This window comes from Papio anubis, chromosome 11, assembly GCF_008728515.1.
Source record: "Papio anubis isolate 15944 chromosome 11, Panubis1.0, whole genome shotgun sequence".
Taxonomy (NCBI): Eukaryota; Metazoa; Chordata; class Mammalia; order Primates; family Cercopithecidae; genus Papio; species Papio anubis.
In genome coordinates, this window is record NC_044986.1 from 6,091,784 (window position 1) to 6,116,480 (window position 24,697).

The 24,697-nt window shown below is 38.7% G+C and overlaps 1 protein-coding gene across 4 annotated transcripts in view; it reads right to left on the minus strand.

Moving 5' to 3' along the window:
- DOCK1 (dedicator of cytokinesis 1) overlaps window positions 1–24,697 on the minus strand; it is a 542,700-nt gene that overhangs the window by 196,800 nt on the left and 321,203 nt on the right. For all 4 annotated transcript variants that reach the window (XM_017944437.3, XM_017944438.2, XM_017944436.3 and 1 more), the window contains exon 28: window positions 4,746–4,847. In XM_017944437.3, the coding sequence (XP_017799926.1) occupies window positions 4,746–4,847 (102 nt within the window). The remainder of the gene's footprint in view (window positions 1–4,745; window positions 4,848–24,697) is intronic.

Genomic DNA, 24,697 nt, shown 5'->3' on the forward strand with positions numbered 1-24,697 from the left:
GAACACACAGGGGGATAAAGAAACCAGTTGAAAGGCATATTACAAGGCAGCATTAAAAAAGTCCAGAATGGGAGATAGTCTACAAAAGCTATGGATTGATCTCTTTAGAAAAACTAAAAAGCAATGCTATGAAAATAAAATAAAACAATGTGATGGTGATGGATTTATTTTAGAAAAAGAAAGATTAAAGAGACACAACCACCCGATGTGATGGGTGAAAAGGACGTAAAAGTTTGGAAAGAATGAAGGAAATCTGAATATAATATAAATATAAAAGGGGTGGTTGGTGCATTCTGATGGAGCAATAAGACCAACAGAGAATGTCTTTCCTCCCCAGAGATGTTTGCTGAACAGCTGAGGGCAGGTGCCTTCTCTGTCTCTCACTGACTCAAAGGGGTTGGCTGTATAGACAGAGATACTTGGAGTCACATGACGGAAGCAAATACGCCAATGTGCTTTCAACTGATGAATTCAGGCGGCAGGTAGCAAGATTTCCATTTTTTTTTCTTTTTTTTGAGACAGGGTCTCATGCTATCACCCAGGCTGGAGTGCAATGGCATAATCTTAGCTCACCACAGCCTCAAACTCCTAGGCTCAAGCGATCCTCCTGCCTCAGCCTCCCAAGAAGCCGAGACTACAGGCATGAGCTATCATGTCTGGCTAATTTTTTTTTATTTTTTGTAGAAATGGGGGTCTCACTATGTGGCCCAGACTGGTCTTGAATTTCTGGGCTTAATAGATCCTCCCACTACAGCCTCCCTAAGTGCTGGGATTACAGGCGTGAGCCACTGAGCCTGGCTCCATTGTATTATCCTTTCAGCTTTTCTGTATTTGTAAAATTTTTTTGTGATCCACAGGGCAAAGAGAATAAGGAAAACACTGGTGAAATCTGAGTAAGGTCAGATAAGCCCTTTTCCTTGCAGAATCTGATGCTAACTGCAGGTAGATGGTGTCAGAATTGAATTGAATTGTAGGACATCCAGCTGGTTTCAGGGAATGGGTTGCGGTGGGAGACACCCACACACTTCTGGTCACAGAAGTGCGAGAGTGTAGGAAAATTTAGTGTGTGTTTTCCAAAGCCACACAGTGAGAATTTGTGAGAAGTGGCAAGACAACACTTTCCGCTAGAAGTCCCAAAGCCCTCCTCCTTTTCCCTTCTAGTTGACTACAGAGAATCGGGGCATATTCTCTGCTTCTGTTACTGAGACGTGGACACGTGGCAGCCAGCAGCCCCTTGGGCAGATCAGCAACTTCAGTGTAGAGGATTCTACAGATTCTTCGTGGTTCGAATCCTAAAGGGTTGGGATGGCCTCCGTCCTGAGAGTTCTGAGCTGAACATGTCTATTGCTTTTCTCTTCCGGATCAGTCTTTCCACTTGTGCTCTGTATGCTCACTATCATTGGTGTTGGTAATCAGTGTGATTTTGTATGAAAATGACTCACGCAACCAAACAGGGCTAAATCTGAGAACCTGAATTAGTACTTGTTAAAAGGAAATAGTCTCAGGAAAATGGCTTTGGCTACTTTCATATTGAAATACTAAATAACATCAAATAATTTTGTACAAAATAATCTTTTATTTAATAGTTGTCAGAGAAAGCCGGGCATAGTGGCTCATGCCTGTAATACCAGCACTTTGGGAGGCTGAGGTGGGTAGATAACCTGAGGTTGGGAGTTCGAGACCAGCCTGACCAACATGGAGAAACCCCGTCTCTACTAAAAAATACAAAAAACTTAGCCGGGCATGGTGGTGCATGCCTGTAATCCCAGCTACTTGGGAGGCTGAGGCAGGAGAATCGCTTCAACCTAGGAGGAGGAGGTTGCAGTGAGCCGAGACTGCGCCATTGCACTCCAGCCTGGGCCACAAGAGTGAAACTCTGTCTCAAAAAAAAAAAATAGTTGTCAGAGTAGAAAAATAGTCATATACTCGGTATAGTTAACAGATAGGAACACATTTTACAAAAGTTCTGACAATTAACAACAGTAAAAAAGTTCACAATCTTTCCAGTCTAAATTTCTGGTACAAAAAACTGCAAACGTCTTTTTTTTTTTTTTTTTTTTTTTTGAGATGGAGTCTCACTGTGTCGCCCAAGCAAGAATGCAGTGGCCCAATCTCGGCTCACTGCAACCTCTGCCTCTCGGGTTCAAGCGATTCTCCTGCCTCAGCCTCCCCAGTAGCTGGGATTACAGGCGCCCCCCAATACCATGCTGGGCTAATTTTTATATTTTTAGTGGAGATGGGGTTTTGCCATGTTGGCCAGGTTGTTCTTGAACTCCTGACCTCAGGTGATCCACCCGCCTCCGCCTCCCGAAGTGCTGGGATTGCAGGTGTAAGCCACCGTGCCCGGTCAACGTCATTTCTTAATGGAAGTCAAACTGTCTGCAAATCATTGATTTTCTGAACTGTTGTGTCTATGGAAAAACATCCCCGGGGAAACTGGGACCACAACACATAGTAAACATCTGATCCTGGGATCTCAGCAAAGACAGAGGGCACACAGCTGGAATTCAGCAAGCTACAGTAATTTTTAAATACCATTTGGCATCACCACTTTTCACTTACCTTGAAGGTTCCTTATCAATCACAGCACTTAATAGTTCAGATTAAATGTTTGCATGTGTGGATTTTTATGAAGTGATTGTTCTGAAAAAGGGCAAAGTACTAATTGGAGTCCTGACTTTTCCAGATGGGTAACTCTTCTATTTCTGAAGACTTTATTATTCAACCTGGAACGTTATCTAAAAAACTGTTCCTCTAGCTTTAAGCTACAACTATTCTTTACACTCACCAAAGCAGGGGGTAGGGTGTAGTTTAGATTCAATTATGGAATAAAATGTTACAAATGTAAAATGTGATTTTGCTATGCCATGATTTCCAAAGAGTCATGGGATATAAACATTGGATACAGGTTACATATTTGAGTATACTCCTACTATCAACTACTCATTAATATTCAGGAAAAAACAGACACAGAAATACAAACATACACATACTCTTGTTCCCTTACTTTTATTGAGAGGAAACTGCTAGGGTTTTAAGGTCTAGACCCATTTTTGTTCTCCTTAGAAATCTTAAAGTACAGTCACACGTTGCATATTAACATTTTGGTCAGCGACAGACTATGTATATGTCAGTGGTCCAAAAATTATAATGGAGCTGAAAATTGTTATCACCTGGTGACATCACAGCCATTGTATTACAACTGCCTATAGTATTCAGTGTAGTCACATGCTGTACAGGTGTGTAACCTAGGAGCAGCAGCCTAGACCATCTAGTCTAGGTGTGTAGTAGGCTCCACAATCTAGGTTTAAGTAAGGGTACACGCTATGAGGCTCGCGCAACGACGAAATCGCCTAACGATGCATTTGGCAGAACTGTTAAGCAACACATGACTGTGTGTATGTGTGTGTGTGTGTGTGTGTATATGTATATGTATATGTGTATGTATATACATGTACATATGTGTATATATATACACATGTATATATGTGTATATATAAATATAAAAATATTGTATCTTCAAAGAATTATTTCTAATACATTATTTTCTTATTGTTGCCACTATAGATATGTAATAAAATTATGCATTATATATATAGCGGCAACAAAAAGAAAATTATGTATTAGAAATAATCCTTTGAAAAAAATCGTGAAGATCATTCTCTTCTTCCCATTTCTTAATAAGATACATGTCAAGTGCAACAACCCTTGTTCTAGAAACACTAGGACACTGCCGTGTTCTGCAGGTATCTATGGGTATTCTGTTGCAGTGGTCCCCAACCTTTTGGGCACCAGGGATCAGTTTCCTGGAAGACAATTTTTCCATGGACCAAGGGGTGGTGCGGCAGGTTTCAGGATGAAACTGTTCCACCTCAGATCATCAGGCATTAGATTCTCATGAGGAGCGTGCAACCTAGATCCCTCACATGCACAGGTCACCATAGGGTTCGTACTCTTATTAGAATCTAATGCAGCCGCTGATCTGACAGGAGGCGGAGCTCAGGCAGTAATGCTCGCTTGCCCACCACTCAGCTCCTGCTGTGTGGCCCAGGGATTGGGGACCCTGTTCTACAGGACTTTATGGATCCTTAGAAATGGAATCTAAGAGTTCAAGTCAACATGTAATCACGAAGTCTGCCAACAAGTTTGGTTGCAGCTTTGCAGAGGATATTTGCCATATGGCAATGTAATTTCAGGTCATTAGGCAGGTAGTTCGTAAGCAATAAATTCCCCTCTATTATACTTTTCCTAATTAAGTTGTATCATAGTTTTACTGAGGATGACTAGAGAATTATTTGGAGAAATGTTGATGAGCTTCCATGATTACAGCTAATTAATAACGGAGTACAACTTAAAGCTGAAAAGTCACTCTGGCTTCTGCTATTAAAAAGTCAACCAATAAATGAATAGGAGTTAATGGGAGACCATCCATGGATAACATCTCCAAATTTTCAATTACCCCAAAGCACAGGAGAGGAGACTGTCACCAAGAAAGACAAGAGACTTCCCTGGGCTCGGCCCCTGAATCATTCTCCACTCAGCCCTAGAAGCAAGTCTGCAAGTCCGGACCCTTGTCTTGTTAGAAACGAGGCTTCAGTCAGACCTTCCTAGGAGGCATTTGAAATCAATCAGAGACAAGTTCTCATGCAAAATCCTATTTTAGATGAATATATTGATATCAGGCTTTTGTCTAAAGTGCTGGCCCTAAAACATGGTTACATGAACAGGGTGAAAGGGACACTTACTACCACATCAGTCCTCATTTTCCCGAAAGTCTTGATCAAGTGGGCATAATGGTAATCCTCCATTTGTCGTAAAATGGCTGTCATGCAAGCCACGAAGTTTCCCTGTAAATGAATCAAAAGACAGAATTAGTTGAGACAGAACAACACTCATGGGAAAAGCCGGAATCATCCCAGATGCTGGGACTTGAAACTGTCAGGGAGAAGCAATGGGGCACGGACAGGGAGCCCTGGGCTCCGCTGCCCCTCTCTCCGGGCTGATCAGCATAAGGCGTGGGTCACTTCCAACCTCAGGAATGGTTTTTTGGTAGGGGGTCCTTAGAAGATCAAGTTGAAAGTAGAAAGAAAAGCAAAACCCTCGAGGGGGTCTCACAATGCTGAGGACATGAGCACACAGTAACATGAATGAGACACACTGGCGCGCTCACACTCAGGGCTGTATTTTATTCTCCCTGACTAGTAATACCTCAAATGTTTCCTGATACAGGGTTGTCCAGACCGGAAAAAAGAGCTTGAAATATTTTTGCATTAAATACAAGAAAATTAAGGACATTGGAAATTAAAGACATGGAAATCACGACTTCTGTGCTCCCCTGGAAACTTGCTGCCGTTATTATCAGGCAAATGTGTGTGCAGCCTCTCCTCTTGGGCCATGACAAAGAAAGGCCTCTAATTTCTCAAAATCAGCCTGTATCCCCCTGCACCCGATGTGGAGGCAATCACCACAACTCCACAATGAGTTATGGCCCAATTCTCCTCCCCGAGAAGAAGGAGAGGAGGAACGCGGGCTCATCAGAATGTCAAGTGGGAGAGCTGGGAGCTTCTCAGACCAGACAGAGCTGGGGAGAAAGGAAGAGAAGGAGGAAAAAAGAAAGCAACACAGAAAATCAAGAATGGGGAAGGTAAAGGGCCAAAGCTGAAAAGTCTGTCTGGCCTCTGCAAATGGAGGCAGACAGTATGTGTGTGGACGTGCGTGTGCACACGTTTGTTTGCGTGCCCTGAAGCGTGCCTGCTTTGGTGGGGGGTTGTGAGCTAGGCAGTTCTGTTGCCATTAACTGCAACTGCTCACTGCTAGGGCTTGTAGCTAAGAACACTGTAAAGCCTTCCTTGCTCTTAAATATTTTCCCCTAAGATAATGACATTGAAGGAACATAGGATATATATATTTTCCCCATTAAACCAGTACAAGTTTGGTAAAATTATAGCATGAAACATACTTTGAGACATGTCTCTATTTTTCCCCTATTAAATGAGCTCTCAAATTGCATTCTTTTACTAACTCTCCTTTTACCAGCAATATATCAGAATGCCTAAATGTCTTCTATATTAACTTGGAATACAGGCTTTACAGTGAAATGTTAAAAGCCAGTATTTTCTCCAATTCATTTTATACATATAGTATACATATCTGCCTCCAAATGAGTCCTCGAAGGACACATTACTCAAATTGAACAAATACAATAATGATGATATGATATCTTCCATTTGCCCAGAAATATAAATTATTTGTGAATGATGATAATTGCTGAGATTTAGATTCCAAGTTGGTGTTCAGGGAAACAGCTAAATAATGCTTGTTTTCCATTGAGGCAATGATTAGTAAAATGGCAAAATGGTCTATTCATGAACTTTTGAAACACATAAATATTTGGCATACCATTCAGCTCAAGAGAGGCTGCCTTTGTGTCTTGTCTACTCCTTGTGACAATGAGATGTGTCCTGTGGATAATCGTGTTAATAATATTACACACCGATCAAGTAAATAATATTACACACCGATGTGCTAAGGCTGTTAGAACTATGGCCCTTTCAACACTGTGACTTTAACAGAACACAACCTCTTTCAATCACACACAACTTTCTCTTCCTGTCCTACTTTACAGGCAGTGAAACTGAGGCTTACAGGTTTCACTCTCTGAAGAAGTGAATGGCAAACCTTGGTGTGGAGGCCGTACTCCAGGGCTACAAGACAGGTACTTACTGGCTAACCTTATTTCTTTACCCCTCGTCCAGATGCACATTTTAACTCTTCCTCTAAGGAATCTGAAGCCACTGTTGATGACCAACACAAGCTAGAGGTTCACTTTCCCCTACTCTTGCAGTCATCAGAAAAAGTTGGAAGAGGGGGAGGAAGAAGAGCCTTCAAAGTACTCTGCCCACATTTGATCCTGATGCAGTTGCTGTGACCCAGACTCTTCCCCATGAGATGAGGAGCTTTTCCTGCTAAGGAAGAGGCCTGTATCAGCCTAGGTGGACCTAGTAGGTGCTGAAATCAATTTTCTGCAGGTCAAACCAGTTCCACAATGGAGACTTACACATTAGAATAAACGAAATCACACAGTCAGCTATTTATCACCAGAAGCAATGTATCAATGTGCTTAGCTTAAACGATCAGGCTGAAAGTAGAAAGAAAAGCATAACCCTTGAGGAGGTCTCAAAATCCTGAGGGTATGAGCACAGAGTAACATTAATGAGAAATACCAGTGCAGCCAGACTCAGGCCAGAGACGTGAACAGGTGATGTGGACATACTGAATTCAGGGAGCGGACCGTCATGTCATGCTGAAAAATTCATGCAAGGCAACAAATGCCAAAACTGTTGTAACACAGAAAACGAAAAACTGAAGAGAACACAGCAGTTTCCATAAAGCAAGTCCTGGGAGTACGTAAATGCCCTGTTGGGAAGTCTCCTGGGACAAGAATATCAGAGAAGGCAACCGAACGGCCCCCTGTTTAACTGCGATGGGGATTCATTACAGGAAGCCCAGAAGGGCCAGAAAGATGGTCATTTCCACAAGTTAGAGGCGGTGCTGCCGGGCACTGTGCGTGCCCTCTTTACCAAACCTAAGGAAGTATTCCAGAAGTCATTTACATCGTTCAGGCTTTCCTTTCTTAGCGAAAGTAAGTCTTGCTTTTTCAGTTCTTTTCTAAGGTGTAGCATGAATTCCATTAGGAAAGGGATGATCTGCATTCTAAAATTCACTGAAATGCCCCTCTCTTTCCTCCCTGCCCTTTGGGAATGGAGTCCCAACCTTGGGGCATCAGTATTTTCACTGGGCAAACACTGCAGACACCATGAAGCCTTATGGTTTCCATGAACACAACAGAACTGTGCAGCATATCTGTGGGCTTATAAGGGTGGATAAATGAGTATTTATGGAAGCCCTTTGAAACCAGTCATTTATTAAGAACAAAAATGAGGGAGCTCTGTGAAAATAAAACTTTAATTCTGTATGCTCAGAAGAAAATTACTATTCTATGCTTTAATTGATTTATTTTAAATGCATTTGGGAGATGACTCCTAAATGAAGCTTTTATCTTCCAGACAATGGGTAGCCTAGCAGGTAGGCTGGGAGCAAAAGCCACGGTGCAGAATCATCCCTGAGCCCGAACATAGGGACCAGGCTCCAGCACCAGTAGCTGAGGAAAAATAAGTCGATAAGTAAAAATAAGACATATTCCTTACAACTTCAAAGCAATGCAAAATGGGGCCACAGAAGTCAGGATACACTTGCAGAAAATTTAAAAACCAGGACACTAAATGCCTAATAAACAACAAAAAAAAAGTGAACCTCATTAGCAATCAAAGATGAAAATGATACATCGTTATTTGCCTGCCAAAATAGCAAAGAAGTATTTCAATGATGATAATGTGAGCAAGGGTGCAGGGAATGAGGACTCTTATATGCTGTTGGTGGGAACATAAATTGCTATAACCTTTTTAAAAAGCGATTTGGAGATAGGTTTGAAAAGTCTTGAAAATAAATACTCATCTCCTCAGTAATTCTATTTCTAATAATCCACCAAAGGAAGTAATTCAAAATAGAAAATTTCATACCCAAAGACGTTCATAGCATTGCTGAAAATTTTAAACATCCACCACAAGAAACTGTGTAAATAATATGATATTTTGTAGGGTTGCAAGATAAAATACAGGATGCCTAGCTCCATTTGAATCTCAGATAAACAAAGAAAAATAAATATGTCCTAAACGTTGCAATGAAATATTACATGAGATATACATATACTAGAAAAAGACATCTGTTGTTTACCTGAAGTTCAACCTGAACTGGGGGTCCTATATTTTTATTTGGCAAATCCAGCAACCATAACTTGTGTTATGATGAAATATTGTACAACCATTAAATCATTAAACGTTAACTATGCAAATATGGAGCATTTTATTAGCATGAGAAAATAATTGAAGAGGAAAACTGCAGTAATTATGTATATACATTTGACCAATGTAAAGAATATACAGTACAAGAAAAACAAAATATGACTAGAAAAGATACCAGATAGTTATGAGTGGAGGGAGAGTAAACCAAGATTGTTTTTATAAAGAGAAAGTATCTCAATATTTTTAAAGGTGGTCCAGAAAGAAAAGGATCCACAAACTCTCCCTGTCTGCCCCTGATCTAGTTCATTTCTTAGTCTCCTGTCTTCAAACATCTCTCTCGCAGGGCTCCCCCTGCTGGTGTGGCCTTGGCTACTGCCTGGCACGGCTCCTGGAGGGAGCCCTGGACAGAACTCGTCCCCGCACACCCCCAGCCCTCCTGAAGTACCTCAGTGCCCCAGTTTTAAATCTGTTTGGGCCCCATTTCACTAGGTAGTTTGATAGGCAAAATGGAGAACAGGTAGGACTGAGCACAGGTAGAAGGAAAGGCAGGTAGAACTGAGCACAAGTAGAACTGAGGCTGGGTAGAAGGAAAGACAGAACTGAGTACAAAACTAAGTGTAGGTAGAATGGACAATAGGTAGGACTGAGGCTGGGTAGAAGGAAAGGCAGGTGGCACTGGGCACAGGTGGAAGTGAGTCTCAGCAGAAGGAAAACAGCACAGGTAGAATGGGGCGCTGGTGGTGGAGCAGGGGGACGTTTGGTGACAGGCAAGTTGAATGTAGGATGTCACTGGAGGATATAAAAACAAAAGGCTAACAAAAACACAGACTGGAGAATGGAAACTCAGGATGAGACATACCTTTTAAACAGTGCCTTTGTCAACTACGCCTAGTGGAAGGTCTAAGTATGAATTAGAAGACAAAATCCAAAGGGTTTTAATTCATATTCTTGAGGAGCTGTGAAGGTGTAATAAAAATGGACTTAGCCATGTGCCTTGGATAGCAGGGTATAAAATTGCTCCTGGTAATTTCATCGGCCAGACAAGCTGTCTCAATCGACCCCGGAGCTCACACTTTGTACCGAGCACAGATCTGCTCTCTGGGACACACAACACAGGCAGAAAATTTAATGTTTTTCTCAGTTCTCTAAATTCCAAAGGCTCTCTGGGCTGTTTCCAGCCTCAGAAGCTGTTGGAGCTGTAAACAGAGACACAAGATTGCCGAGTGTGGAGAGAGCAGTTGCCCAGTTTCAATAAAAGCAGAATTCTAATGACTGAATCCGGGATTATATTTGATGATTTCAACTGGGGTCTTGTTAAAAAGTTTAACCATGTTGTCACTGAGGTAGGTATTTTGAAGAGGAAATCTCATTCAAATGCTTAAATTTCAAACATATCAATGAAAATAAAGCCATCTTATAATCATCATAAAAAGTAATGAAAATGAATTATCCAGTAACATTTTAAAATATATTACTAAACAACAACAACAACCACAACAAACCCATAAAGGTGATGACTTCTGGATGATTATTTTGGGGTGCATTCAAGCCAAAGAATCAATACTGTAAAGCAACATTATGGAAAAGAGAATATAGGAAAAGAGAATGTAACTGAGAGTCAAGGCCTTCTTTTAAAATGATTTGAAATAAATCCAAGTATTACTAAGTTCTCAGAGCTGATAAGATGGAAGGCCTACAGAGCACAACGGCGTTCTCTTTTCTAGAGGGAAGGCCAATGGCAAAATGTTCATATGTGGTCTTTTCTGTAAGAAAATATGAAAGGGAAAAAACAGGGAGTCTAAAAAACAAACAAAACCTCAAAATGTTATAAATTAGCCCCAAACTCCTGCAAAATCTGCATAGAGCTGGAGTTTGTCAAAGTATACATAGGGGGCACCTACATCACAAATTAAAAACTGTTTCAAACATGCATTCCCGATTCCTCACATTAAATGACAGTAAGGCACATATTAAAAATGCACAAAATCACAAGGATCAGGGGACTCCGAGGAGATGCAACTAAAGACAAGAGAATTCTGGAAGCAGGAAAGAGGGTAATGAGCCCTCGAGGCGAGAAGGTGGTGACATTGAACAGGAAGCCTGTGAATCCCTGGTGCAAAACCCTAGGAAGGCCCAGAAACTGGGGGTGCCAGGTACTCAGGAGGCTACATGTGAGGTGAAAAACAACAGTGCTGATCGCTTTGAAGTGTGACCCTATATCCAGTCTGCCTATGCCCAGCATGTCCAGTGAGGGGCTCCCCAACTCACTCCTGGGGAGACGACCACGTGTGTACTCCCCGGACAAGGGAGGTGCCTGAAAAGCAGAACACAATGACAAGAATCACCTGGAAGAAACACCTGTTTAGTCTGATGTCAAATCAAACAGTATACTCCCCTCTCTCTCTTCTACTCAGCTCCCAGCATATCAGCAAGGAGGCTTAAACTAACCCCCGCTAACCTCAGTCCCACACCAAACCTAGGAAGAAGACCAGAAGAATCCTCTTTGGTGAAAATGACCAGCCAAAGAGAACATAAGCACTAATACTAAGCATGGAGGTTCCAAAAGTATGAGAGCTCAGCCCATCCAGGCTTGCCATGCAGGAAAGCCCATGCACCTCCATGCTCTGTGCACACGCTTGGAGACAGAGGTCTGAGCAAGAGCACTGTGCCTTGTGAAAAAAATTCATCCAGCATTAATAAAGGAGGCCCAAACAAACAAAAACAGAACCCAGAGGAAAGGAAGAACATTTAGAGAATGTAAGAGAAGTAAAAAATTATTATTATAATTATTATTGTAGATGTATATAATGTAATGTATATAATTAAAATATAATTATTATAATTATTATTGCTATTATTTTTGAGATGGAGTGTTGTTCTGTCTCCCAGGATGGAGTGCAGTGGTGTGATCTCAGCTCACTGCAACCTCAGCTTACTGGGTTCAAGTGATTCTCCTGCCTCAGCCTCCGGAGTAGCTGGGACTACAGGTGTGCCACACCTGGCTAATTTTTTGTATTTTTAGTAGAGACAGGGTTTCGCCATGTTGGCCAGGCTGGTCTCGAACTCCTGATCTCAGGTGATGCACCCGCCTTGGCCTCTAGAGAGTTGGGATTATAGGCTTGAGCCACCGTGCCCAGCCAAAGAACTATAATCATTATCCTCAGGTAGATATGATATTATATTCATGATTATCATATCTTACTTATATTCCTCCCCTGACTTAGTGATTTTCAGGATAAATCAAATGATTTGCCCTTATAACTATCATATTTCTCAGATTTAAAATAATAACATACTTAGATAAATCTTTCAAAATTCTGTAATCCTTGTAACGTTGTTCTTTCACTTAATATTTGTTGAAATAAAAATGAGATAGTTTCTCTTCTTTGCTTTGATTTTCTCACACATGTGTTTTCATATTATATAGAATTTCTTTAAAGCTACCTCAAAATCCTTTTACGATTAAGGTGGGAGGGGAGTATAGGAAAGAAGGAATAAGTAAAAATATAGAAAGAACGATGTCGTAAAATGAGGACAGAGGATACTGTGCAGTGCTACATATGCTGAACGTCAGGAGTCATCGCTGTGCTCTCAAAAAGCATGTCATGTTTTATTAATTAAATATTTGATGAAGCATAAGACATAATAAAAAGGCTGATTCAGGTATTATTGTTAAAACAGAAGTTCAGGGGAAAACGGGTGTCCACTCTCATCAGTGAACTTATAAAACCTTTCTCATATAAACGACCCACGGTGAAATTGTTCCTTTTTTCATTTAAAGATAAATTCATTCCCACGATGCCTTTATTCAATATATAATTAATTTTTACTCATGTGGTCTCCCAAATGTTATAATTTCTTTATTTTATAAAGAAACTTAGAGTGAGGAATGTTTGTTAAAAAAAAAAAAAAAAATGCCAAAACTATACAAAAGAGAACGCTAATGTCACCTTGTGGCTATTGGGAACTACTAATAACAAAATTAAACCTGTATCTTAAATTTAAACTGAGTGCTTAGTTGAATTCATAGAGTACTAGCATCTCATATCATTCCAGGCACTATAAGGAAATAAATATAATTTAAAAACAAAATCGATTTCATTTTTATAGTGGCAGTAATTGCAGAAGATGTTTATTGGACAAATATACCAAAAGGGAATATTTGGATCTTAAATTACCCATAACAGTTATCTGCTACTTATAGAGTATAATAATTTAAACACATATTCACATTTGTTATGAAGAATAAAAATAAATTATAATCAAATATTACATATACAATTATAGTTTATGGTGTAATGAGGAATATATACTTTGTTTGCAGCTTAATATAATTCATTTGATCCTAAAGCAAGACAGCAAAGCAGAAAATTTTATATTTTATTTTTATAAACTCAATATATCAGGTAATATTAAAGCCTTAGAGAGTTTAGAATTTTCGAAGTCTTATTGCATGATATAGAGGATCTAGAAACACACTGTAATAGAAACAAGAGTAATTCGGTCTTTAAAAAAAAACCTCTTATTATTGAAGAGAAGATCAATATGTCTATACATGTTTTTAAACTGACTTTCATAAAGGACATTAAGATTATCATTATTATAAATGAAAGTTGAAACTCTTTCTTAGCTAAAATGGAATGCCTTATATAAATCATAAAAGGATACTGTCCTCAACATTAACATTGGTTGATATAATAAGGAGGAATGTCACATACATCATTAAATATTAAGTATTTAATATTTATGATAACATTTATGATACTTAAGTATTATAAATACACATAAAATACTTCAGTATTATTCTAAATATTAAGTATTAAAACATTAAATAAATGAATCATAAGGAGAATAAAAGATACTTTGAAATATGAGATTATAGTAAGTAAAAACATAGATAATCTTTTATGGTATTTCTTATAAATATGTATGTATCCATAATATATACATATGTTGCATGTGGTCGTATGCTCAAACGCTGCACATGGCAAGTGATCATCCAATAGCTTATCTACTTACAACTACATAAGCTACCAAAGTGATTTTAGCCATAAATGCCTAATGTTTATTTTCAAAATCACCTACTGTGGTGGACTGAGACTCAATTTGTGGGAACCCACGAGGAATTCTACAGTAGCCCTGTACCTGTCCAGCAGGGTGTGCAGGAAAGCATCAACACAGGAAGCACATCCCACTGAGGTTCTACTTCCACCCCCTGTCTCACTTTCCCCACATCCCATAGGAAATTGAAGGTTCCCTAAATGGGTCCTCCTAGAATGGGTCATGAAAAATGGAGGGGATAAGGCTAAAATGACAAGAAGATTCAAAACCATGAAGAGCACTGCCAAATGCAACACTCAACCAACATTCAATGAGTGTGCAGTGTGTTGACAGCATTGAGTTCCCAGGAGTAGGTCAGCAGGAGACAAAAACAGCCCCTGACCAGGATGACCTCAGTGGGAGGTTGGATCATGGCTTTCTTCTAGGCTAGTGGGGCCACGTCAAAAGGACACAGGAGGTGGTGTGGGGAGGCTCCCCTGGCCACGGGTGGGATGCTTGAGACAATCTGAGTATCAAAATGAACAATGACAATAAATAAATGTAGCAAATTGAAAGAGAAAAACATCCATGTGTCTATACAGACATATAATATAGAAAGATATTCTATTAGATATAGAAACCTGCGAGGTGGCAGGGTTGAGGGTAAAAGTAAAGCTGTGACCTGTGGAAGACTACGAGCCAAAACAACACGGAATGAAGAAGAGAACTTGATAACTGAAGGTTTCAACTCCTAAAGAAATGGTTGGTCCATGGGAGGCTCCTCAATGGGCACTGAAACCTCAAGGTAAAAAGTCTTTGGGGACCAAGACCCTCACTCAATCTGTAAGCAACACCCTATAGATTCTTCCTAATTATAGTCTCGGCCTTTAGGTAGAATGCTAAGCACACAGGATCACTTAAGTAGTTATTTTTTTTGCCAAAAATGTTCCATGATGAGGAAATGAATAGACGGATTCAGAATACACAGCAATTGACAAGACAAATGGCGGCGACCCTTAAAGTCAAAGGGAAAACTTCACAGGGAAGAGATCTTACATTCTATTCGAGAATCACTGTTCATTTTCATAGGTATCTTAATATTACCATGACTACAGGGCAGTTACTCATAGGAGTTGCATGAAGTGAGGAATGATGTGTTCTTCTATCTGGGACCAACTTTTTGGTCTGTCAAGAAAGAAAGTTTACACATGCAGGGATAATGCAAACATGGCAAAATGTTATTATGTAGTGAATGTAGGTGGGCACGTGTGTTTAACGCTAATATTCATTCAACATTTTTGTACATATGAAACATCTCAAAAAGCCAAAGGAAAACAACTTCTACTCACAGTCTACTGAGAAGACTTATATGACCACAATTAATTAAGACACAATGTTACAAATATTATAAAAGGGAGTTATTACAGACTGCCAGGGAATTCTAAAAAGGAGGTATTGCTTTTCCAATCAAAGGAACTATTGCTGAATATAATAATAAAACTACAACCAATGATTTAGGTATTTTAACTTGGGCAAAAGTGAGTAGTACAGAGATTTAAGCAACAGGAATAATCACTCCAAAAAATGTCTGAGGAGCTAAAATATAACTAGAGGTCTTTGTTGCTTTTGCACATAAAGCTCCACCATATGCATGCTTCTTAAGTACAGGAATGGTTTATTTATTTGGACTGTCCACTGTAGAGGTATATTCCAGTCTTAACAAAATACAGTGGAAGTGTAAGAAAGAGTACAAATGTCTTGCTTCCCTGCCAAATATGGATCCCAACATTACTCTCGCTGCTTTCATTAGTTTATAATACTTTTTTGTCTTTTGTCTTTTTTTTTTGTCTGAGATGGAGTTTTGCTCTTGCTACCCAGGCTGGAGTGCAATGGTGTGATCTCGGCTCACTGCAACCTCTGCCTCCTGAGCTCAAGTGATTCTCCTGCCTCAGCCTCCCAAGTAGCTGGGATTACAGACACCTGCCACCATGCCTGGCTAATTTTTTATATTTTTAGTAGAGACGGGGTTTCACCATGTTGGCCAGGCTGGTCTCAAACTCCTGACCTCAGGTGATCCGCCTGCCTTAGCCTCCCAAAGTGCTGGGATTAAAGGCGTGAGCCACCATGCCCGGCCAATACTTTTTGGTCTTATGGCAAAAGTTATACAGATAAATGATACAAAATTAGTTTAAGAGTCAAGAGTAAAGGTTTCAAAGGCAGACAATTTGGAATAATCACTTGACCAAGGGTGTGACTGCTATATAAATTAAAACAGGCTATTTAACCTTTCTGAGCCTCATTTTCCTCATCTGTAAAACTGGGATCGTGATTCTAAAATCTGGAATTCTTGAAAAGTTTAATTAGATATGCATTTAAGGATATTTGCACAGTAACTGACTACATAAATGAATGGTGGCTATCATGATGGTGGTGGTGAGGATGGTGATGAAGAATAAAACACAAAACCATATACAGAAGAATATTTTAAAGTCACAAAGTTGAATACTGAAACACATAAAACATTGACAAGGGAGTCAAATAAGACCTAAAAGGTGCAGGAATATACCATATTCATGGAATGGAAGACTCAATATGGTTAAGACTTATTATAAAACTACAGATATCAAGACAGTGTGGTACTGGAAAGGACAGACAGACAAATAAACTGGCTACACACATACGGTTAACTGATTAAAAAAAAAAAAGTGTCAAGAAAGATCAATGTGCAAACCGTACTTTCAACAAACGGTGCCGAAAAGTTGGATACCCAAATACCAAGGAAAGAAGGAAGGAAGGAAGGAGGGAGGGAAGGAGGGAAGGAGGGAAGGAAGGGAGGGAGGAAAGGAGGGAGGAAAGTAGAGAGGGAAGGAGGGGAGGGGATGAGGGAGGGAGGGACAAAGAAAGGAGCTATACCTTACACCATATACAAAAACTAACTCAAAATGTATCACAGATTTAAATGCAAAACTTAAAACAACAGAACTTTTTAAAGAAAACATAGAAAACTTTTGGGACCTAGGCATAGAAATATATTTCTTAGAATACAAAAAGCATGAAACATAAAATTTTAAAATTGATAAATTGAACTTAAAATTAAAAATTTTTGGTCTTTGAATGACACTATACAGAAAGTAAAAAGACAGACTGCAGAATTGGAAAAAATATTTTTAAAAACACCTATCTGACAAAGGGTTTGCATCCAGAGTATATAACAAACTCTAAAAGACCAATAAGAAAACAACCCACCAAAAATTGGCAAAAAATGTGAGCAGATATTTCATCAAAAAAAGGAACACAAATGGCCAAGATGAACATGAAAACATGTTCTATCTCAGCAGTAAATAGGAAAACGCAGTTAAAACCACATTGAAATATAACTATACACCGATTAGAATGGCTAAAATTAAAAAAACAACCACCACAAAGATGCAGAACAATGGAAACTCACGTTGCTGGTCTGAAGGCAAAATGGTAAAGACTTTTTAGGAAATAGTTTGGCAGCTTCACATACAGCTGATAATATACTTACCACATGACCCAACCATGCTGCTTCTAAGAATTCACCCAGGAGAAATGAGAAGATATGCCTACACAGAGACTTCTATACACATATTTATAGAGCTTTCTTCATAATTGCCACACATAGGGGACACTCCGAACACCTACTACCTACTAAATAAACAAATAAATTATGGCACATCGACATGATGAATAGTATTGAGAACGAATGAGGAACAAACTACTGGTAAATAAACATGAGTGACTCTCCAGCACATCACTCTAAGCAAAATAAGCCAGATACAGAAGGCTAGATACTGTATGAATCCATTCTTATGTCATTCTAGAAAAGGCAGTACTAGAGTGACAAAGAAGAGAGAACTGACTACAGAAGGGCATGAGAAATATTTTTATGGAAATGGAAATATTCTAAATCTTATATTTGATAGTGGCTACACAGCTGTATTGTCTGTCAAAATTTAGAAAGAAGAAGAATGGATGTTACTATATAAAATATATATATATAAAGTATAAAATATAGGTATTTGTAAAGTATAAAAAATATACCTTATATAGATTTATGTATAAGTATATATGCTTTATATAGTATATATACTTATATATTATATATGTAAAGTATACATATATACTTTTTATGTATAAAATCCATATACTTTATACGTACAAAATATAAAGTATATATTTTAAAATATACAAAGAAAATCTGAAAATCACCATGTCCTATAAGCCATATGTAATTAATACTGTATTTCAAAGGATTCCTTCTTGCTCTTACACTTACATAGAAACAGAGTAGTTTCAATTTAATTAATACTTTATTGTAGCTTTCAAATGGTTTTGCTATTCAATATTGCAAGGCCTACTTCATTACCCTTGTTTTTCACATTTTTCTTGAGTATTCCTGCCAACGTATTCTTTTGCATGTACTTTAGAACCACATTATTGAGTCTGAAACAAGGTCCTATTGGGATTCAAATTAGAATTCCATTGAATTTTTAAATTAATTGAAGAGGCTTACAATATCAGCCTTCCCATTTAGACATGCAGACTGTCTCTCCATTTGTTCAAGTCTATTTTTATGCCATTTCAGGAATGTTTTGTGGTTGTCATCCTAAGGATCTTAAACAGCTCTTTTTATTTTTGTTTCTTTTGGAGGGAGTGCTTTTTGAAACAACCCTTTGAATATTTTGTATATTTTTATTTGGATATTACGGTAAACAACTGAATTTAATATGTGTATTTTGCGATTGAACCTACAGAATTCTCCTATTACTTCCAAACTATTTTTCCCCCACTTTGGAGAGGGTTTCTAAATACATCAAACCAAAATCTGTCAATATTTTTGCTTTGTCTTTTCTAATCACTGTAGGTCTTAATTCTGCTTCTAGACTTACTCCTCAGGCTGTACTATCGCGGTAATGTCAAATTATAGTAATGACAGCAAGTGCCTGTTTTAAGTGATTTTCATGGGCATGCTTTTAGTGCCTAATTTTTAACTATTATTTTGAATGTTGGTTTAAGACACTGTATATATCATGTCAAGGAAGTATTCCTAACCTCAGGACCGGCTATAACAAAATGCCTCAAGTTATAGTTATGGATATTATTGGTTAACAAATATGGTTTTGGAAATTATTATAAAACAAGAGTTCTATTATTGAAGAACAGGTAGATCAACAATAAAATAGAGCAGCTGAAATCACATCGTATGGATGCTGTTACATCCTCACTAAGAGAGGAAGAAGGGTACCTTCAAAACAACTTACATGTAAGGTCAAACTATAATAAAATTAAACTTAGAAGATAAGCATTTTTTATAATTCTTATTTCCTAGAAAGGGAATGTAGCCACATTATTTATCAGCTCGCTGAAACCTTTGTGAAAGCACACTGTGTTTCGGACATTGTTCTAGAAGCCCACATAAAGCTCACATTCTATTGGGAGTGCTCTGACAGAGAACTTACTGGCAGCTGAATTTAAACATTAGCTCCACTTGTCAGAGTTGACATTAATTAGTGTCTTAATAAGGCCATCTGGTACCTGGAGTAAGTTAATAGTTATACACTTGGCAAGTATACATTGTAGATGTTTCCCATCACGTTTTGTGGGGGAAAAAATCTCTTGAATGGTCATTGAGAAAAATAATCAAGGGGATATCAGTGTAAATATATAGCTTTGTTTCTAGCTATATATTTGTTTGTTGTAGCATGTCCACTATTATGTAGACAAAACTCATTATTTCCAACTTCCAACTTATTTTTATATAGACATAATGAAAATATGAGAAGAGGCCATTTCATCAATCTTATCAAAATCTAGAGCTTGCACTTTCTAATTACCAAATAAACACTTAGCATTGATCATACTGGCGACTATCATAATTCTAATTAGGGAATACAAAACATTAGTTTATAGAGATTAATCTGCTTGAACAAAATTCATATATTTTAATGACATTTTTTCACTTATGATAATCATGGACATTTCAGTTATTTGCCCCATACATAAAATTAAAAAGGGGCCATGCCAAATCCAATCAAATTCCCTTAACCTAAACCAAAAACTAATCACCAGTCACATAGTGAAGAGCCAAATTGAAAGTCACTTTGCAACAGATGTTCAGTCAAGATTTTTTATTTTTTATTAATCTTGCTTAGATGAGATCTTAACAGCATGCAGTGGAAGGTAAATTCACAAAGTACTACTATAACGACTCATTTTATTACTTTCCAGAATCACTACTTGTTTGTAAAATTGAGTATGTTTTTCACAAGCTAATTATCTGGCTACACAGTTAAAAGTTGTGAAATGCAATGCTCCTATTTCCTGTTTAAATAAGAGGCACACGAGATCATTAAATGAAGTCCACTTGTTTTGAATTTCAACCTGCTGTGTTGGTGTTATAAAGGGGCAAAAAGCAGAAATCTAGGTTGATTGGTTAAATAGAAACAGGGTGAACAGGAGGCATTTGTTTGAAAGAATCAGAAACCTTGGACACTACTATGTGGTGAGTACGGTAGGAATATCACCATTATTTAGTATAAAATCATTATCACAAATAAAAACAATAACTGCAGTACGAATGTGGACCAAGGCACAGACCTATAAGGCCATGATGAGTGCCCCAGCCCCATATCACCTCCTGGACTTTACCTCTGTTGCTCACATTGCTCCAGCCACAGTATCCAGCAAGGGATCCTGGAATTTGCTGTATGGAAAACAGGAGACTTTGTACAGCACCCTCTCTAAATGTACAAGACATTCAAAAGAGAAACCTGCATACATTTTTATATTAAGAAATCATTCTGGGGATTCTGCCACTCCTGAAATAAGTTGATTTGCAGATAACTCACAACTTCTTAAGCTAAATGGTATTTTCATTTTTCTCAAGCTCTTCCATTACATATGACCACCAAGATGCAGAACTAAAAGGTGTGCACCCTTCAGGATTGTACTCCACCTGTGCCCTCTACAGGACGCTTCTCTGCCAGCTGACCACCTGGCTCACTTCCTTCCCTCCTTTTCTGCCTTCTCCATGCACCAGTCAGGTTGATACAAATTGCATAAAGTGTGTATTGTCTCTCCTCACTAGAATATGAACTCCACGTGTGCAGGGACCTTGATTATGCTTGCTGAAGGACCCCTAGCAGACAGCCTTTACAAAGGGGACACACGAACTGTCTCTCCATTTGTTCAAGTCTGTCTGAACAAATGGAGAAGTTTATTTGAACAAACGAAGCTGCCTGAGTGAATGCGCTCAGTCTTCTATTTGTTTTAAAGAACATTTAAAGGCAAAGAAAAGAAGAAAGCCTGACACAAACAAGAAGGAAAAACATTCATTCCAACAAAAGCCTTGAGTCTAAATAAGGGGAAAATGATTCTATCAATTAATGAGTGAATGTACTTCTGACAAAGTTGTAGATTTCATTTGTAGTATTTTTAAAGATCCCCAAGCCTCTAGGTAAATGGCACCGTTCTAAGAAATGTGTTTAGTCAGGCATGGTGGCGTGTGCCTGTAGTCCCAGCTGCTTGGGACTACAAGAAGAATTGCTTGAGCCTAGGAAGTGGAGGCTGCAGGGATCCATGATTGTGCCACTGTACACCAACCTGGGCAACAGAGAGAGACCTCATCTCAAAATAAAAAAAAGAAAAAGAAATTCATGCAGGGAATATTCTTTTTTACAATACACTTAAAACGTACGTTCTAAGACACTGACTGTGCCAGCATTTTCTTGTGTCGAATAGAACTGAATTCATATTTTCAATATAACTTTGTGTTGGGGCTTGTGGAGAGGGCATTTAAATGTTAAAAAAAACAAAAACAAAAAAAAAGCTTGGATTCAGTCTACCCATTTGCTAAAGAGTTTGATCTCCATATGATCACTTTCAAAGTAAACTTTAACCCTGCTCTGATAGAAAAGAATTACCAGATGAGTCTTAAAACAAAAATTTCTGGTTGTTTAATGAAAGTTGCATTAATAAAAGTAATCAAATGTGTGATAAAAAATGCTTCAAAAAATAAAAGACTTAGGAATGATTAAACCAATAAAAAGATCTGTGTACTGAAAACTATAACACATTGATGAAGATGATACAAATAAATGGAAAGATAGCTTATGTTCATGGATTAGAAGAATTAACATTGCTAAAATATCCATATTACCCAAAGTTATCTACAGATTCAACGCAAGTTCTATTCAAGATTCCAATGACATTTTTCACTAAACTTAAAAGAACAATCCTAAGATGTGTTTGGAACCACCAAAACAAACAAACAAACAAATAAAAACAATAACAACAAAAAAACCCAGAATGGCTAAAGCAATCTTGGGTAAAAATAACAAAGACGGAGGCACCAGACTACCAGATTTCAAGATCTAATATAAAGCTATAGTAATCAAAACCATATAGTGCTGGGCATAAAAACAGACTCATCAACCAATGAAACGGGATAGAGTGCCTGGAAATAAATCCACGCACTTACAGTCAATTGATTTTCAACAAAGGTGCCAAAAACACACAATGAGGAAAGGATAGTCTTCAAAAATGATGCTGGAAGAACTGGATATCCGCATGTAAAAGAATGAAATTATAACCTTATCTCATACTATATATAATAATTAACTCAAAATGTATTAAAAACCTAAGGCCTGAAACTGTAAAACTACTAGAAGAAAACATAAAGAAAAAAACCTCTTGAAATTGGTCTGGGCAATGAGTTTTTGGATATAACCTTAAAAAGCACAATAAAAAATAAAGCTAAAAATAGACAAATGATGTTAAATCAAACTAGAAAGCTGTTGTACAGCAAATGGAACAATCGGCAGAGTGAAGAGACTCCCTACAAAATGGGAGAAAATATTTGCAATTCATATATTTGAAAGGGGATTAACATCCCAAATATATAAGAAACTCAAATAACTTAATAGCAAGAAAATAAATGACCTGCTTTAGAAAGGGGCAAAGGAAATGAACAGGCATATTTAGTACATGTGCTGCTAAAGTGATCAGTGGATATTTTTCAAAATAAAAAGCAGCCAACAGATGTAGGAGAAAATGCTCGACATCACTAATAATCAGGGAAATGCAAATCAAAACCAGAATAAAATATCACCCTACACCTGTTAGAATGGCTACTATCAACAAAAGGAATGAGAACAAGTGTTAGGATGCAGAGAAACGGGAGCCCCTCTGTGCTGTGGGTGGGAGTGTAAATTTGTAAACAGCCATTACGGAAAGCACAATAGAGAGTCCTCGAAAAATTAAGAATAAAATTATCAAGCGATGCTGCAATCCCACCTCTGAGAACATACCCAAAGGAAATGAAATCAGTATGCTGAAGACATATTTGCACTCCCATGTACACTGTAGCATTATTCACAATAGTCAAAATAGGGAAACAGCCTAAGTGTGCATCAAAGGATGGATACGCAAAATGTGATCTAAAAACACAGTGGAGTACTGTTCAGCCTTAAAAAAGGTGGAAATAACATCATTTGGAACAACACAGATGGACCTGGAGGGCATATCTTAAGCGAACTACGCAAGGCACAGAAAGACAAGCACAGCATGATCTCACTTCTAGGTGGACTCTACAAGTCGAACCCATAGAAGCAGAAAGTAGAATTGTGGCTACCAAGGACTGAGGAGTGGGGGGACTGGGGAGACGCTGGTCAAAGAACACAAAATTTCATTTAGACATGGAGAATAAGTTCAAGAAGTCTACATCACGGTGACTTTAGTTAATAGCAATGTACTGTACACTTGGAAACTGCAAAGACAGTAGTTTTGTGTGTTCTGTTTGTTTTGTTTTGTTTTGTTTTGAGATGGAGTCTTGCTCTGTCACCCAGGCTGGAGTGCAGTGGTGCGATCTCGGCTCACTGCAACCTCTGCCTAGTGGGTTCAAGCGATTCTCCTGCCTCAGCCTGGGATTACAGGTGCGCACCACCACGCCTGGCTAATTTTTTGTATTTTTTAGTAGAGACAGGGTTTCCCCATGTTGGCCAGGCTGCTCACGATCTCCTGACCTCAGGTGATCCACCTGCCTCAGCCTCCCAGACTGCTGGGATTACAGGTGTGAGCCACTGCGCCCGGCCAAAGCAGTTTTTAGGTGTTCTCACCACGCGAGAAAAATAAGTACGTGAGGTAATGCATGTTAGTTAGCTCAATTTAGCCGTTCTACAGTGTAAGCATACATCACAACATCATGTCGTACATCATAAATAAATAATTTTAATTCATCAATTTAAAAAATAATATTTAAAAATTCTGACATAATGACAATCTAATATGCTGGAGAATTGGTGTGATTTTCCACATGGAACAAAAACACGCGGCTTTGCGTTTGACAGAAAGGGGGTCTGTGAGTCTATTCAATCAGCAGTAACAAGGTTCTGCTCCAGCATGCAAGCACAGCCTCGTGGCTGCCCACCCCCCGCAGAGCTCCACCGTGTGTCTCAGGCATGTGACATCATCAAAAGACATGGCAAAGGCTACAACCGAGCCACGGACTGTGCCTGCTACCCACCCAGCAAGTATAATGCAGACGTGGAATTCAGCCCCTGGAAGCAGAAATCCTCATTTTGCAAACAGGCTTTTTATAGCATTTGAAAGAACAGTCCGCTCAGTGCTCTCTGCTGGTCACCACCCAGCAGATGAAAAACCAAGTGAGACTTCCAGCCACCTCCGGGCCGGGCAGCGCTGGGGTGACGCACATACGCATTCAGGAGATGAGCACATTTAGCAAGAGCACATTCATCTAAATTCCATGAGGAAGG